At 44.1% G+C, this 16,776-nt stretch overlaps 1 protein-coding gene across 4 annotated transcripts in view; it reads left to right on the top strand.

The window, feature by feature from the left end:
* Nucleotides 1-16,776, top strand: part of dnpep (aspartyl aminopeptidase) — a 54,763-nt gene that overhangs the window by 30,344 nt on the left and 7,643 nt on the right. For 3 of the 4 annotated variants that reach the window (XM_063051384.1, XM_063051383.1, XM_063051386.1), the window contains 8 exons: nucleotides 2,589-2,673; nucleotides 4,469-4,576; nucleotides 6,146-6,223; nucleotides 8,591-8,674; nucleotides 9,906-10,066; nucleotides 10,738-10,777; nucleotides 11,430-11,531; nucleotides 14,358-14,525. In XM_063051384.1, the coding sequence (XP_062907454.1) occupies nucleotides 2,589-2,673; nucleotides 4,469-4,576; nucleotides 6,146-6,223; nucleotides 8,591-8,674; nucleotides 9,906-10,066; nucleotides 10,738-10,777; nucleotides 11,430-11,531; nucleotides 14,358-14,525 (826 nt within the window). The remainder of the gene's footprint in view (nucleotides 1-2,588; nucleotides 2,674-4,468; nucleotides 4,577-6,145; nucleotides 6,224-8,590; nucleotides 8,675-9,905; nucleotides 10,067-10,737; nucleotides 10,778-11,429; nucleotides 11,532-14,357; nucleotides 14,526-16,776) is intronic. The other variant, XM_063051385.1, reaches the window with a different exon arrangement.

Raw genomic sequence — 16,776 nt, 5'->3', positions numbered from 1 at the left:
TTGGTCTATTTTATCACATGCTTCCAAGTACCCCAAAACCACATTCTTAACAGTTGACTCCAACATCTTCCCAACCACTGAGGTCAGGCAAACTGGCCTATAGTTTCCTTCCTTCTGCCTCTCTCCCTTCTTGCAGAGTGGAGTGACATTTGCAATCTTCCAGTCCTCCTCCTGTAATCTGTATAGGGTCCTTGTCCATGCTGCTGCTTTGCCTCATTTCTTTAGAGACTGTCCATCTCCTGAATAAATACAGATACAAAGGAGGAGCAATTCTGATTCTTCGAGAGGGCCAGTTTTGTCCCTTGCAATCCTTTTGCTCTTAAATTTTCTCCGCACTTTTAATCTTAGTCTTTTCTTTCCTGTAGGTAGGTAACCTGAGCTACACAATATATAAATTTGTCCTCTTGTACAACTTCAACATAACATCCTCAACTCCTGTACTCGTGAGTGGCTTCGGGTTAATTCAGACACACTGGGACCAGTACATTTTGGCTCAAATAAGCGGCTGCTGTAGTCCCATGGAAATATATACAAAAGTATTTTTTTTAAAAAAGACAAACTATGTTTAACTGAGTAACAAATTATGCATTTAGATGAAATGCAGAACAAATTAGAACACTACCAACACTACCATAGTACTATAAAACTTTGTGTTAGTTCCCATAAGTATCAACGGAAGAATTCATCCAGTGTTGCTACCATGTTCTTTTGATTGACTGTAAATAGACAAAATCAGTGCAGACACCTAATGCAGATAATGGACTGCCTTCATGCAATCCTTTCAACGATTACATCCCTCAAATCTTCATTTTCATTGTAACATTCAAGATGATTGTCGATACTTTAAAATTCTTCCTAGTTCTTGCTGAATTGTTTCATTTTCTCCCCCAGCTGTTTCTTTCAATTCCAAGCCTGAATGCTTGAAACCAACTCTTTTGGATTCATCAACATCTTACACTTGTGGTGCCCAGTTGTGATCATGGGTGACTCATAAATACGAAGGGAATAGAAGGATATGAAGGCTGTGCAAGAGGAGGACATTTGGTATAAATTGACAACTAGATTGCGGGCCAAATGGCCTGCCCCATGCTGTACTGTACAATGTTCTATTAATCACACACAAACATCTTTGTCAAACATCACAAGATAGCAACGTGCATGGTTACGGCGGCCTCTCCGTCTCCAATCAATGCTGAAATTTCCTGTCCTGTTCATATTTTCTATGATCAATTACACTGTTGATCTTGTGGTAATATTTTGTTTTACGTGCTGAGTGTGATATGTGTATTGTAGGTGCACTGTGGTCCAGAGAGATGTTTTTAGTTGTATTAGCAAGACCATAAGATACAGGAGCAGAATTAGACCATTTGGCCCATCAAGTCTGCTCTGCCAGCTCATCATGGCTGATTTAATTTTCCTCTTGACCCTAACCTCCTGCCTTCCCTTTGTGTCCTGACCAATCAAGAATCTATCAACCTCTGCCTTAAATATACATAAAGACTTGGCTTCTACAGTTGCCTGTGGCAAAGAATTCCATAGATTTATCACTTTCTGGCTAAAGAAATTCCTTCTCATTTCCGTATGTACAATCAGATGACAATAAACTTGAAGATGAAACCTTTCGCTCTCAAAAGAAAAGACCTTCATATTTTCAGTCTTTCTTGATTATAGTGACTTAATTCAATTATCAACTTAATCGTTAATTTTGCACCTACCCCAGTGCCTGTAAATCTTTTTTATGGCTTGAGACTAGAATATTTTGTGATATTCCCAAATGAGATCAGGTGAGTGGTTCAGTCTGTTTTTCAATCCTATTCCTATGCGCTTTAACTTGAATTATTTTTAATAGCTTTATTATTTTCAGATTAAGTTTATTGTCATATTTCTTGCGAATTCTGCTATGTGATGCTGTGGCAAACAATATCCAAAAGAAGCCAAACTGTGCAATTTATAAATAATACTGAGAGCGTGAGTTGTGAAGTCCTTGAAAGGGAGTCTGTAGGTGATGGAATCCATTCGGAGCTGTGCTGAGTGAGGTTATCTACGACGGTACAAGAGCTGCATGGTTGTCGGGGCACCGTGGTAGCATAGCAGTTAGTACAGCTCGGAAGTCAGAGTTCAATTCCAGCACGGTCTGTAAGGAGGTAGTACATTCGTCCCCGTGAACACAAGGGTTTCCTCCCACATTCTAAAGATGTACCAGTTAGTAGATTAGCTGGTCAGTGTAAATTGTTCTGTGATTAGGCTAGGGCTAAATAGGTGGGTTGCTGGACAGTGCCGCGGATTGGGTCCCAAGGGGCCTGTTTGGCAGTGTATCTCTAAATAAATAACTGTTCCTGAACCTGATGGTGTGGGTTTTAAAGCTCCTGTACCTCCTGTCTGATGGCAGTAGCATGAAGATTCAGGTTTAAGTTTACTTATCACATGTACTTTGAAACATAGTGAAATGCATTGTGGGAAGAGGACTTGGCCTGGATGGTGGAGGTCTGTCTAGGCCTTGCAATATAAATAAACCTGATTCTGATGATTAAGATTCTTTCGCTTTCTGCCTGGTTGAGCTCAACACTTTACCTTGTTTCTGTTTCCAGGGTTCCAATCATTGCCACGGTTGTACAGGAGCAGCTGGAGACGGGAGGGAAGAGCAGTGGGAATGCCTGTGAAGCCACCCAACTGGTAAAGCAACCATCTGAAATGATCTTAAACCACAAGTTCGTCAAGGTGGATAGTATCAGTCTTTCCCCTAGGGTTGAGTCCAGATCTAATGGGTATAGATTTAGGGTGAGAGGGGGTAAGATTTAAATAGGACCTGAGGGACAACTTGTTTCCAAAGCGGGCACTGGGTATATGGAATAGAGCATCGAACAGTACAGGCCGTTTGGCCCACTATGTTGTGTCGATCTTTTAGCCTACTCTAGGATCAATCTAACCCTTCCCTCCCACATAACCCTCCTTTTCTTTTTTCATCCATGTGTCTTTAAAAGAGTCTGTTAAATGTCCCTAATGTATCTATCTCTACCAGCACACCTGGCAGTTTGTTCCACACACCCACTGCTCTTTGTATTTTTTTTAACGCTTTCTTTGATGCCCCTTCCCATTATACTTTCCTCCAATCACCTTAAGATTATGCCTCCTGGTATTAGCTATTGCTGCCCTGGGGGGGAATGTCTCTTACCATCTCGTACACCTTTATCAAGTCCCCTCTCATCTTCCTTTGCTCCAAAGAGAAAAGCCCTAGCTTGCTCAACTTTTCGTCAGAAGACATGCTCTCCAGTCCTGGCAGCATCCTGGTAAATCTCCTCAGCACGCTCTCTGAAACCTCCACGTTCTTCCTATATAATGAGGTGACCCGAAATGAGCACAATACTCCACATCTGCTGCCCTCTGCAGGGTGTCAGAGTTTGCATATAACTATTTGCATCATTTATCAATCTCAAAATATTAAAAAATTTCATTGAATTTTAAATGAGTATCAAAGAACCCAGAACTGAACGTGGCTCTTAGATGGACATGTGGATGATAGAAAAGTGGAGAGTCGTGTGAGATGGAAGGGTTAGATTGATCATGGAATAGGGTTAAAAGGTCAGCACAACATCGTGTGTCAAAGGGCCTGGACTGTGCTGTAATGTTCTATACTCTACAGGGTTCCAGTACAGTACAGATGCTGAACTATTAAAAACCGAACTGGGCTAACGGGTGACCTGGTAGCATAACAGCATAATGCTTGACAGTGTCAGTGACTCGGGTTCAATTCCACTGCAGTCTTTAAGGAGGTTGTATGTTCTTTCTGTGATGATGTGGATTTCCTCAAGGTGCTCTGGTTCCCTCACATTGCAAAGACGTACAGGTTAGGTTGGTAAGTTATGGGCATGTTACATTGGTGTTGGAAGCATATTGACGCTTGTAGGCTGTCCCCACCACATCCTTGTACTCTGGTCATTGACATGAGCAGTTTTTCACTGCACATTTTGATGTTGCACTCTACATATGACAAATAAAGCTATTCTTTAATCTTTATCTTTAAAGTTAATTCAATTTGTCTATCCATCCATTCTCTGCACATTCAGGTGCCTATCTAAGAGCCTCTAAACATCTTCCTTCACAACGATCACTGGCAATATTGACACCTTAAAGATTTAAAGATTAGCTTTATTTATCACATGTACATTGAAACACAGTGAAATGTGTTGCTTGTGTCTGTGACCAATACAGTCTGTGGATGTAGGTACAGGGGCAATTGTTGCCACACTGCCATGCTCACAACTTAGTAATCTGTACCCTTTGGAATGTGGGTGGAAACTGGAGCACCCGGAAGAAACCCATGCGGTTACGGGGAGAACTTGCGGGCAGCAGTAATTGGCATTGTCAGGTGATTGCACTAGCCATACTCCTGCCATAATAATATCTGCAATAAATGATATGTTGACCACACCCATATTGTTCTGACTGGGCTGGTGATGTTTATCTGCAGTGTGACAAGCACCATCCTGTCCTGCTGAATCTGATCTGCACAGAGCTGGGAGTGAACGCAGAAAATATCCTTGACTTCGAGCTGTGCCTGGCCGATACACAGCCCGCGGTGAGTCTCCGTCTGACAGGCTGTGCACAGCTGACTGTTGGGGGTGCTGGAATGAATAGGCTGGGAACCTGTCTTGTGCCATTCATTCTCCAGAATGGGACACGGCCACAATATCTACAAGAGAATTGGATGTAGTGCCAAAGATTGACTACAGAAAATATTTACCAGGATATTGCCAGAACTGGAGGTTCTGATCTACAGAGAGAGGTTGGCTGGGCTAGGTCTTTATTCCTTAGACAGTTGGGGAATGGGGGGGGGGGGGTGGAGGGAACCTGAAAGAAATGTTCAAAATTATGAGAGGTATATTGATAAGGTAGATGATGATCTTTTCCCCAAAGTAGGGGAGTCCAAAATTAGGTGACATAGATTTAGGCTGAGAGGGAAAAGATTTTAAAAGGACCTAAGAGCAACTGTTTTATGCAGAGATTGACGAGTATTTGGAACAAACTGCTGGTGGCTGAGGCAGGTACAACAGTTCAAAGTAAATTTATTATCAAAGTATGCATATATTATCATAAACTACCTTGATATTAATTTGCTTGTGGCATTTACAAGAAAAAATACAATAGAATTTTATGAAAAATGATATACAAGCATGCAAAGACTGACTTAACAAACCAATGTGCAAAAGAAGACTAACTGCAAATAAAAAAAATCCTGATCATGAGTCATAATGAGTCATTGAATATGACTCCGCAGGGCAGAGTCCTAGAACAGGCCCTTTGGCCCATCTAATCTGTGCCGATCTGCATAGTCCCATCGATCTGCACCTGGACCATTCCCCTCCCATCCATGTTCCTATCCAAAATTCTCTAAAATGTTGAAATCAAACCTGCATCCACCACTTCCGCTGGCAGCTCACTCCACTCTCTCACAACCTTCTGAGTGAAGAAGTTCACTGTCAGGTTTTCCCTTGACATTTCACCTTTTGCCCTTAACCAATGACCTCTAGTTCTTGTCTAACCCAACCTCAGTGGAAAATGTCTGCTTATATTTACACTATCTATGCTCCTTCATAATTTTGTATACCTGTATACAATCTCACCTCATTCTCCTGGGTACAAATTCCGAACCTATTCAACCTTTCACTATAACTGGGGTCCTCAAGTCCTGGCAAAATTCTTGGGGTTCATAGATAAATTCATTGTGATGAGTGCGGTTATCCACGCTGGTTCAGGAGCCTGACGGCTGCAGGGTAATTACTGTTCCTGAACCTGGTGGCGTGGGACCCAAGGCTCCTGCATCTCCTGCTCGATGGAAGTAGCACGGAGAGAGCAAGGTCTGCTCAGTGGGGTCTTTGATGGACGCTGCTTTCTTGTGGCAGAGCTCCATGAAAATGTGCTCAGTGGTGATGTTGAAGTGTAGAGGGATGGGGCATAGAGGGATATTGGCCTCTAGAAACTGGGACTAGCTGGGTAAGCAGGGACGTTTGGGCCAAAGGGCCTGTGTCTGTGCTGTATTGCTCTGACTTGGGATGTTTCAGATCACTTTACATTTTCTTTGTGTTTCAAGGGGTTGGTTTTAGTTTGAGCATTGCTCTCTTGTGAAGATCCCTATTCTTCTTTATAGGCCCTGGGTGGCGCTTTGAAGGAATTTATATTTGCTCCACGACTGGATAATCTCCACAGCTGCTACTGTGCCCTTCAGGTAATGACAGAGGTGTTGGAATTCGGCAGCAACACACACAAAAAGTCAAAGGAGCCAGGCAGGTCCGGCAGCATCTACGGAAAGGAATAAACAGTCAACGTTTCAGGCTGCGACCTGTTAATGGGACTGGAAAGGAAGAGGGCAAATGGTTCAAATGGTTGAATTTGATATCAGGGAATGTATTCAGCAGACAAACTGAAATCCAAACTCTTTGCAGGCAACCACGAAACAGGAAAAAACCCAAAAGAATGAATGACAAAAAACATTAGAAGCCAAAAGCCTTCCCTCCCCCACGTACAAACAGCAGCAAAAAAACCCATCAACCTTCCCCCTACCGCACTTGCTCCAGCAAAGCATCAACACCACCACCCACCATGCTAGCAATAGCAAACCCCCCAAAGAGCCAGTGATCTCGAGTCCTTCAAAACTACCGTCCATTCTAACATTTTGACGTGTCAGACAGGCTCTCTGTCACTGGTGAGCGAGAGATATTGCTCCTGCAACGAGAGGGGAGACCAGCAGCTTGCTGCTTCAATGTTAGTCTTCCGCATCACTTCTCCAAGCCCCTCTCCCCAACTCACTCACCATAGAGAGAGAGAAATTGCTCAAGTACAGGGGCCTTCTGACAGATGTGCACACCGCTTGATGTTTCAATCTCCCACGACGCTCAGTTGCTGACATCGGTGAGGAACTGGGTTGTCCATGGGCCTGCACCCCAAAGGCAAACGTCTTCCAGGCTGCACCTGGAGATATCAAAATACCAGGCCACGTGGTGAGAACAAGAATGCACTGGCCGTGTAGAACTGTAGTTTAAGGTGCAGCTGTAGATCACAGACTCCCAACAGGACCCCAGCCTTGAAAAGAAAAGCCAGATCGGGGGAGAAGGAGGACGACAAACTGACAGGTGATAGGTGAGACCAGGTGAGGTGGGAAAGGTAGGTGAGAGGGGGATGAAGTGAGAAGCTGGGTGGTGAAGGGTGGAAGAGGGGAAAAGCTGAAGAAGGAATCTATTAGGAGACAAGACTGTGGGAGGAAGGGAAAAAGGAATGGTACCAGAGAGGTGTGTTGGGCAGATGAGGAGAAGAGAGGGTAAAAGGGGAGGCAGAATGGGGAATGGAAAAAAAGAAAGGGGAGTGGGGAGAAATTACCGAGTTGGAGAAAGGTCAGAGCCCAAACGGACAACTGTTTATCCACAGATGTTGCCTGACCTGCTTGAGTTCCTCCAGCATTGTGTGTATGTTGCTGAAGATGACCAGTATCTGTAGAATTTCTTGTGTTGGAATTCACTTGCTTGTAGGAGGAGGCTGGGGTCATGAAACTGCTGCCTGCTGGAATCAGGAGCAACAAGCTAGTTGAGCATCTGTAGGGGACATTTCAGGTTGAGACATCGCATCAGGATCGATTGTGGACCTGAAACATCGATCCCTTGCATATTACCAGTTAGACTCAAAAGCCATAGAGCACTACAGCACAGAAACAGACCCTTCAGCCCATCTAGTCCTTACCGAATTGTTATTCTACCTAGTCCCATTGATCTGACCCAGACCATAGCCCTCCATACCCCTCCCATCCCTGTACTTACCCAAACTTCTCTTAAACGTTGCAATCAAACCCGCCTTCACCACTTCCGGCACCTTATTCCACACTTTCACAGTACCCTCTGAGTGAAGAAGCTCCCTCCAATATTCCTCTTAAACATTTTGTTTTTCACCAAAAGCTTCTGGCATCTAGCTCTAGTCTCACACAACCTCAGGGATAAATGCAAGCAAGATTTTTCCACTATCTATACCCTCTGTACCTCTCAAATCTCCCCTCATTCTCTTGTGCTTCAGAGAATAAAGACCTAACTTATTCAACCCTCCCTACAGCTCAGATCCTCAAGTCCCAGCAACATCCTTGGATTCCTGTAATCTATTTGATGTTACCATTTCTAAGTGATGGTTGCAAAATGGAACTTCTTACACTTGCCTGCATGAAGTTACAGCTTCTACCTCTATCTTTGAGCAATACATACAAAATGCTAGAGGAACTGAGGTCAGCCAGCAACTGTGGAGGGGGAAAAAAATCAGCATTTTGGGCCAAGACCCTTCAGGATTGGAAAGGAAGCGCCAGAAGCCAGATAAGATAGGGGTATAGGAGGAGGAGGAGGAGGAGGAGGGGTACAAGCTCTCAGGTGGTAGGTGAGACTAGGTGAAAGGGGTCTTGTCTCATTGAATCTCCTCTCCTATAAGATTCCTTCTTCAGCTGTTACCTCTTCTACCGCTCACTGAATCCCCTCTTTCCCCCACCACCTTCCTCTCACCTGATCTCGTGTTGCATGTCCCAGACACCTCTACAAAAAAAAACTTCATTCTCTTTTCTCCACAGGGCCTGATAGACTCATCTAAGGATGATGGGACGCTGTCAGAAGACACCAATATCCGAATGATTACACTGTTCGACAATGAAGAGGTAGGTGCAGACGCAGGAAGGATCGAGGAACAAATGGTCTTGTGAACAGATGAGGAGGAACTGTTTTTCCCAGAGAATAGCAAGTCTGTGGAATTCTCTGCCCAGAGAAGCAGTAGAGGCTATCTCATTTTATATATATATATATAAGGCACAGTTAGATTTCCCACTGCTGCCTGTAAGGAGTTTGTATGTCCTCCCCGTGATTGTGTGGGTTTCCTCTGGGTGCTCTGGTTTCCTTCCACAGTCCAAAGGTGTACCAGTTAGGATAATTGATCATTGTAAATTGTTCTGGGTTAAATTGGGGGTGGGGGGTCATTGCTGGGTGGTGTGGCTTGAAGGGACAGAGAGTCCTATTCCACGCTGTATATCAAAAATAAAAAAAATAGTAGGCAGAGCTGAGTCGACAGCCAGATCAGCCATGAGCTAATTGAATAGTAGAGCAGGCTGAACTCTTCCTATTTTCCTATAGAGTCATAGAAAACTACAGCACAGAAACACTTCATCTACTAGCCCATGCCAAATAAACTGCCTCTTCCCATTGACCTTCACTCATACCATAGCCCTCCTACCTCTCTAATCCATGTATTTTAACTTTTCTTAAACATTGAAATTGAAATCACATTCACTACTTCTGCTGATAGCTCTTTCCACATTCTCAACACCATCTGAGTGAAGAGGTTTCCCCTTAGATTCCCATTAAACATTTCACCATCTACCTTAACCCCTGACCTCTCATTGTAGTCTCAACCAAACTCGGTGGGGGAAAAAAGGCTGCTTGTATATACCCTATCCTACACCCCTCATAATTCTGTAAACCTCTATCAAATCTCCTCTCAATCTCCTACGCTCAGGGAATAAAGTTCAATTTTTCCCTGTAACTCGGGCCCTCCAGTCCCTGGAAATTTTCTCTGTACTCTTTTTAAATCTTATTTACATCTTTCCTGCAGGTTGGTGACCAAAACTGCACGCAACACTCCAAATTGTGTCTCACCAACGTTAGTTGGATTTTTGTTTGGTTCATGTTTTGGTAGATATTTCATTGCACCAAAGTTAAAGATTAGCTGTATTTTTAACATGTGCATTCAATCATGCAGTGAAATATGTCCTTTGCATCGAATCAAATCAGTGAGGATTGCTATGCCATCCCGAAGAGGAATTTAAGTGAAAGTGAGAATGTGTCTCGAATCTGAGTGCTAACCTTGCTCTTCCCCCTTCTCCCTGCTGGGTCCAGGTGGGTAGTGGCAGTTCTCAGGGTGCAGAGTCCTCCCTTACGGAGTTGGTTCTTCGCCGGCTATCCAGCAGCGCCAGCAATCTGACGGCATACGAGGAAGCCATTCCCAAGTCCTTCATGATCAGCTCTGACATGGCCCATGCTGTGCACCCCAACTACCAGTAAGTGTTCTAACTTTGCACACCTCCTACACAGGAATGCATGTGGCCATTGCCCAGATTATTCCGGCTTCTTCTCCCTTCCTTTCCAGCCTTGGCCTGAAACATATCTGTTTGTTCCCTTCTGTGGGTTTGATGGTGCGGTTGGGATTGGTGCAGAGTGGAAGGTAGTGCATTTAGAGGGGGTAAGGTTTAAATAGGAAGGAGTAGTGCTGAAGTCAAGATGGTTGATATCTTGTTGCTAGAGTTTGCATAAGTTCAGGAAAAGAAGGGAGTTTGAAGATGGAAGGAGGAGTCGTCGGTGTGGGGTAGGTAAACCTTGCCAAAGAAGTAGGCGCGGACACAGGTGTCAGTGCAGTGGGTGCAGAACTCACTGATGTGCGGGTGCAGGGACAAAGGTAAGGCCCTTGCTGAGGGCAGAACGTTCTGCCTCAAAGAAGTGAAGTTCGGAAGGGATCCAGCTTCTCCTTGTAACTAAAATACTCCACCTCAAGTGACTTCCTGTTGAATTTCCTTTGCACCCTCTCCAGTGCAGTCTCATCCTTCCTATTAGTGTGGAGACCATAAATGTGCATCCTCTGCATTCTCACTGTACAGCAGGGAGTGTGAACTTCAGACAAGAAGCAATAAGCCACAGAATTGAGAGTAACTTGCTCTGTTTTCAATCTTTCCAGAGACAAACATGAGGAGAATCTCAGACCAGCTCTGCACAAGGTGAAATTCCTGTATTACAGTTAAATTCCACAGAGGTTTCCAAACGAATCCCTAAGTCAATAAAAAGCAGCAGGGAGTTGTGGGGGGAGGGGGAATATGTGTGATTATTCTTCTCACCAATTCTTTTTGAATTTTTTTTTAACGTGAAATATTAGTGAGTCTTAATTTGCAGTGGGATTGGAGTATGCTGGACTGCAAAATGATAATTTACAAAAAATGTGAGCATTTCATATTTAAAATTATTGCATTATGTATTTATTAAGTACCTCCTGTACCTAATAAACTGGTTACTAAGTGTATGTTTGTGGTCATCCACTTCAAAATTTGACATGTTGTGCATTCAGAGATGTTCTTCTGCACAGCACCGTTGCAACGCATGATTATTCGAGTTACTGCCGTGTTCTTGTCAGCTTGAACCATTCTGGCTATTCTCCTCTGACTTCTGATTAACAAGGAGTTTTTCACTCCATTCTCTGTTAACTCTAGAGACTCTTGTGCATGAAAATCCCAAGAGATCAGTAGGTTTGATATTTGGTATTTGCATTAACGGGCAGGTGTATCTAATAAAGTGGCCACTGATGACGAATTTACTTTGATTTTGGTTCTCTTCCTGTGTGATCTGCTAACAAAGCCTTTCGCTGTTCCTGTGCAGGGCCCGGTAATTAAGTTTAACAGTAACCAGCGCTATGCGTCCACTGCAGTAACGATGGCAATCATTCGAGAGATCGCCAATCAAGTGGCAGTCCCACTACAGGTAAATTTGCACCTTCTGTCAGGATATCGGAATGTTTGATGGCTTTGGGCCTGTACCCACTGGTGTTTAGGAAAATGAATGAGTATTTCTTTGAAACATATCAAATATTGCAAGGCTTAGATGCAGTGGATGTGGAGAGGATGCTTTCTATAGTGGAGGAGTCTAGGACTATAGAGCACAGCCTCAGAATACAGTGATATCCCTTTAGAATAGAGATTAGGACAATCTTTAGCCAGAGGGTGGTGAACCTGTGGAATTCATTGCCACAGTTGGCTATGGAGGTCAGTCATTGGGTATATTTAAAACGGTGGTTAATAGGTTTTTGATTATTTAATGGAGTCGAAGGTTATGGGGAAGAAGGCAGGAGAATGGAATTGAGAAGGATAATAAATTAAACATGATGGAATGGCAGAGCAGACTCGATGGGCTGAATAGCCTTCTTTTGTCTTATTCTCTCCCCCTCCACCACCACCCCATATATAGGAAAATGGGTTCATCCAGTGGGAATTTGTACAAATTCACCTCAGTACTGTGTTAGATCCCTCATGCTTTTGCAATCCAAAAGTCTTTCAGAAATCAAGAATGAGGCACAAAACTTGCTGCTTATGGCTGTTTTATTAAATGTTACAAGAGCAAGGAAGAACAAGAGACAGCAGAAAACAAAGAACAGACTAGACTAAAAAGTAGCTATGGCTATCTCGTACTCAGACTAGAGATGGTCAAGTAATAACAAGTAACCAGCAAAGTAGTCAGATTCAAGCCATGTGACATCTGCTACTGAAAACTAACGTCTCTAGAAAAATACCGAAGCAACTGTACTGTAATTGTAGGAAAATTCATTCAACATGTATACACAGAAGATGATTATATAAGTGTGTGTGGGAAAGTAGTCCTGATAACGAATGTTGATTGTTTATTCCCCTCCAGCATTTTGTGTGCATTGCTCTGGATTTCCAGCATCAGCAGAATCTCTGTGTATTTCTTTACCAGAAAAATACACCCCATAATAGTACACCCAAATCCACCAACCATGAGGATACGCCAAAGAGCCACTTCCTCCTCTGCAAGGACCAGGGTTCGATCCTGACCTCCAGAGCTGTCTGTGTGGGGTTTGTGACCACATGGATTTCCTTCCACATCCCAAATGTGCTGGTTGGTGGGTTAATTGGCCAGAGAAAAATCTGGATCAATTGGGGGAGAGTTGATGAGAGTAAAGGATGAATAAAATGGAATTGGTATCGGATTCATACAAAACAGAAACATGATTCTCAGTGTAGACCTGTTGAGCAAGAGGACAATTTCTGTGCTGTGGGAGTCTCTCAACTCCAGTAACCCAGGTTCAATCCCAACCTCCAGTGCCATCTATGGAGTTTGCACGGCTTTCCCTTAACCTCGTGGTGCTTCAGTTTCCTTCCACACTTCGAAGACGTGTGGGTTAGTAGGTTAATTAGCTGCTGCAAATTGCCCCAAGTGAGGGGCAGAATCTAGTAAGAATAAAGGAGTCTTTAAGGAGTGTGTACATTCTCCCCTTGAACCACATGGGATTCCTCTGGGTGCTCCAGTTTCCGCCCACATTCCAAAGTACAGATTAGTAAGGGAGTTGTAGGTATGCTGTGTTGGCACTGGAAGCATGGTGACACTCGCCGTCTGCCCCAGCAGAATCCTCCAGCTGTGTTTGACATTGATTCATTCCACTGTATGTTTTGATGTTTCAATGTGCATGTGACAAATAAAGCTAATCTTTATAATCTAAACTTTCTACCTCTACTACAATCTCAATGCTCGACCTAATCGTTGGCTGCTCACATCTCCCTCTGGAGATGTTGCCTGACTCACTGAGCTCCCCCAGCTCCTGGAGGGTGCAGTGGAGATTTACCAGGATATTGCCTGGACTGGAGAGTGTGTCTTGTGAGGGAAGATTGAGTGAGCTAGGGTTTTTCTCTTTGGAGCAAAGGAAGATGAGAGGGGACTTGATAGAGATGTACAAGATGAGACTGAGTAGACAGCCAGAGACTTTTCCCAGAATGGAAATGACCAGTACAAGAGGGCTTAATGCTAAGGTGATTGGGAGGAAAGTATTGGGGCGGGGGGGGGACTGTCAGAGGTTTTTACACAAGAGTAAGGGGTGCATGGAATACTCTGCCGTGGTTGGTGGGAGAGGCAGATATCACCAGATTGATTCCTGGGATGGCAGGACTTTCATATGAAGCAAGACTGGATGAACTGGGCTTGTACTCGTTGGAATTTAGAAGATTGAGGGGGGATCTGATTGAAACATATAAGATCCTAAAGGGATTGGACAGGCTAGATGCAGGAAGATTGTTCCCGATGTTGGGGAAGTCCAGAATGAGGGGTCACAGTTTGAGGATAGAGGGGAAGCCTTTTAGGACCGAGATTAGGAAAAACTTCTTCACACAGAGAGTGGTGAATCTGTGGAATTCTCTGCCACAGGAAACTGTTGAGGCCAGTTCATTGGCTATATTTAAGAGGGAGTTAGATATGGCCCTTGTGGCTACGGGGGTCAGGGGGTATGGAGGGAAGGCTGGGGCAGGGTTCTGAGTTGGATGATCAGCCATGATCATAATAAATGGTGGTGCAGGCTCGAAGGGCCGAATGGCCTACTCCTGCACCTATTTTCTATGTTTCTATATTAGAGACATTTAAGAAACATGGATGAAAGAAAAATTGAGAGCGAAGGGTGGAAAATGTTAGATTGATCTTAGACCAGGCTAAAAGATTGGCACAGCATCATGGTCCCAAGGGCCTGTAGTGTTCTGTCCTATGTCCTTAATGTGTTCCTCCTGACCAGCTTCCAATTGTTTTCAGGATGTCATGGTGAGAAACGACAGCCCCTGCGGGTCTACGATCGGCCCAATTCTGGCCTCGGGCCTGGGACTGAGAGTGGTGGACCTGGGCAGCCCCCAGCTGTCCATGCACTCCATCCGGGAGATGTGTTGCAGCTCCAGCATTCTCCAGACCATTAAGCTGTTCAAGGTGAGTGACCCACGCTTCTATTGGCTCCTGTGAGTTCTGACAGACTGCTCCATCCTGTGTTCACTGATCGTTAATGGGCCCAGCTCACACAGGAACTTATTTGTAAAGTACTCATTTGATTGCTTCATGGCTTTGAGGTTCTGTAGGGCAGTGGTCAGACTGCACTTGGAATATTTGAGTGGTGTTTGTCCCATTATCTAAGAAAAGGTGTGCTGGCATTGGAGAGGGTCCAGAGGGTGTTCTTGAGAATCATCCTGAGAATGATAGGGTTAATGTATGAGGAGTGTTTGATGGCTCTGGGTCTGTACTTGCTGAAGTTTAGAAGAATGAGGAGAAATTCAGTTGAAACCTATCGAATATTGAAAGGCCTAGATGGAAAGGATGTTTCCTATAGTAGGAGAGTTTAGGACCAGAGGACACATCCTCAGAGTACAAGGATGTCCCTTTAGAACAGATGAAGAAGAATTTCTTTAGTCAGAGAGTCTAAGTCTGTGCCACAGATCGCTGTGGAGCCTAAACCATTTTTGAAGCAGAGATTGTTAGGTTCTTCGTTAGTGAGGGTGTCAAAGATTACAGGGCAAATGGTGGAATGGTAGAGCAGACTCAATGGGTCAGATGGCCTCACTTGCTCCTTTGTCTTAGGACAATGTCTGTGAAGAAACTCAGCAGGCTTCAGGGAGTAGAAACCAAAGCTTTGGGACCTTGATTGTAAATAATTCACCATTGGTAACAATGCCTCCAATTATCAAGTTTCAAATGCAGGTGTATTGACCTGGGCATGTAGAAGTTGCAGCAAGGTACGGGTTAAGGTAATGTCCAGGCAAGGATAGTTTGCAGGTAGTGTGCAGTCAGTCCAAGCAAGAAAGTTCTGTGAAAAGGATAGCTCCCCTTTGCACAGCAGCCTAATGAAGCCATTTGGCATATCGAGGGAAGATGAGGATGTTACTGAAGGATGCAAGCCCCACATACCAACTAGAGAACAATACCTCTACTAACTTCAAAGTATCATCCATCGGTGGTTGTTTCTATCGGCATCTAACACCTGTATTGTTGTAGTGTGAATGAATCAGGTTTATTATCACAAATGTGTTGTGAAATGTGGTGTTTTGCAGCAGCAGTACGACGCAATACATAAAATATACTATAAATTTTATAATATGAAATGAGTATTAAAAATAGTGAGGTAGTTCATTGTCCATTCAGAAATCTGATGGTAGAGGGGGAAGAAGCTGTTCCTAGAACGTGTGTGTGTGCGTGTCCTATATCTCCTCCCTGATGGTAGTAATGAGAAGAATTGAATTGACTTTATTACTTATTTCCTTCATATACATGAGAAGTAAAAATCTTTACGTTACACCTGTCTAAATGTGCAATGTATAATTTATAATAAATATTATGTACAACAAGACAATCAATGTATCAAAAGTACAGTTATGTCAGTATGAATTAATCAGTCTGATGGCCTGGTGGAAGAAGCTGTCCTGGACCCTGTTGGTCCTGGCTTTTATGCTGTGGTACTGTTTTCTGGATGGTAGCAGCTGGAATAGTTTATAGTTGGGGTGACTCGGGTCCCCAGTGATCCTTCGGGCCCTTTTTACACACCTGTCCTTGTAAATACCCTAAGTAGTGGGAAGTTCACATCTACAGATGCGCTGGGCTGTCCGCTCCACTCATTCGCGCGACTCTGCAGAGAGGGAGGTGCAGTGATGCAGCCAGTCAGGATGCTCTCAATTGTGCCCCTATAGAAAGTTCTTGGGATCTGGGGACTTCTTCAGCCGTCTGAGGTGAAAGGGGCGCTGTTGTGCTTTTTTTCACCACACAGCTGGTATGTACAGACCACGTGAGATCCTCGGTGATGTTTATGCTGAAGAATTTAAATCTTCACCCTCTCAGCCCCAGATCCATTGATGTCAGTTGGGGTTAGCCTGTCTCCATTCCTCCTGTAATCCACAACCAGCTCCTTTGTTTTTGCAACATTGAGAGAGCGGTTCTTTTCTTGACACCACTGTGTCAGGGTGATGACTTCTTCTCTGTAGGCTGCCTCATTATTATTTGAGATTAGGCTAATCAGTGTAGCATCATCAGCAAATTTAATTAGCAGGTTGAAGCTGTGGGTGGCAACACAGTCATAGGTATACAGAGTAAAGGAGGGGGCTTAGTACACAGCCCTGAGGGGCAGAGGTGAGGGAGCCCACTCTTACCACCTGCTGGTGATCTGACAGGAAGTCCAGGAGAGTATGTTCTGTGTAGA

The sequence above is a fragment of the Mobula hypostoma genome, chromosome 6 (genome assembly GCF_963921235.1).
Source record: "Mobula hypostoma chromosome 6, sMobHyp1.1, whole genome shotgun sequence".
In the NCBI taxonomy this organism is placed as follows: Eukaryota; Metazoa; Chordata; class Chondrichthyes; order Myliobatiformes; family Myliobatidae; genus Mobula; species Mobula hypostoma.
Note: the sequence above shows the minus strand (reverse complement) of the source record. Positions and strands in the feature narration are given on the sequence as shown.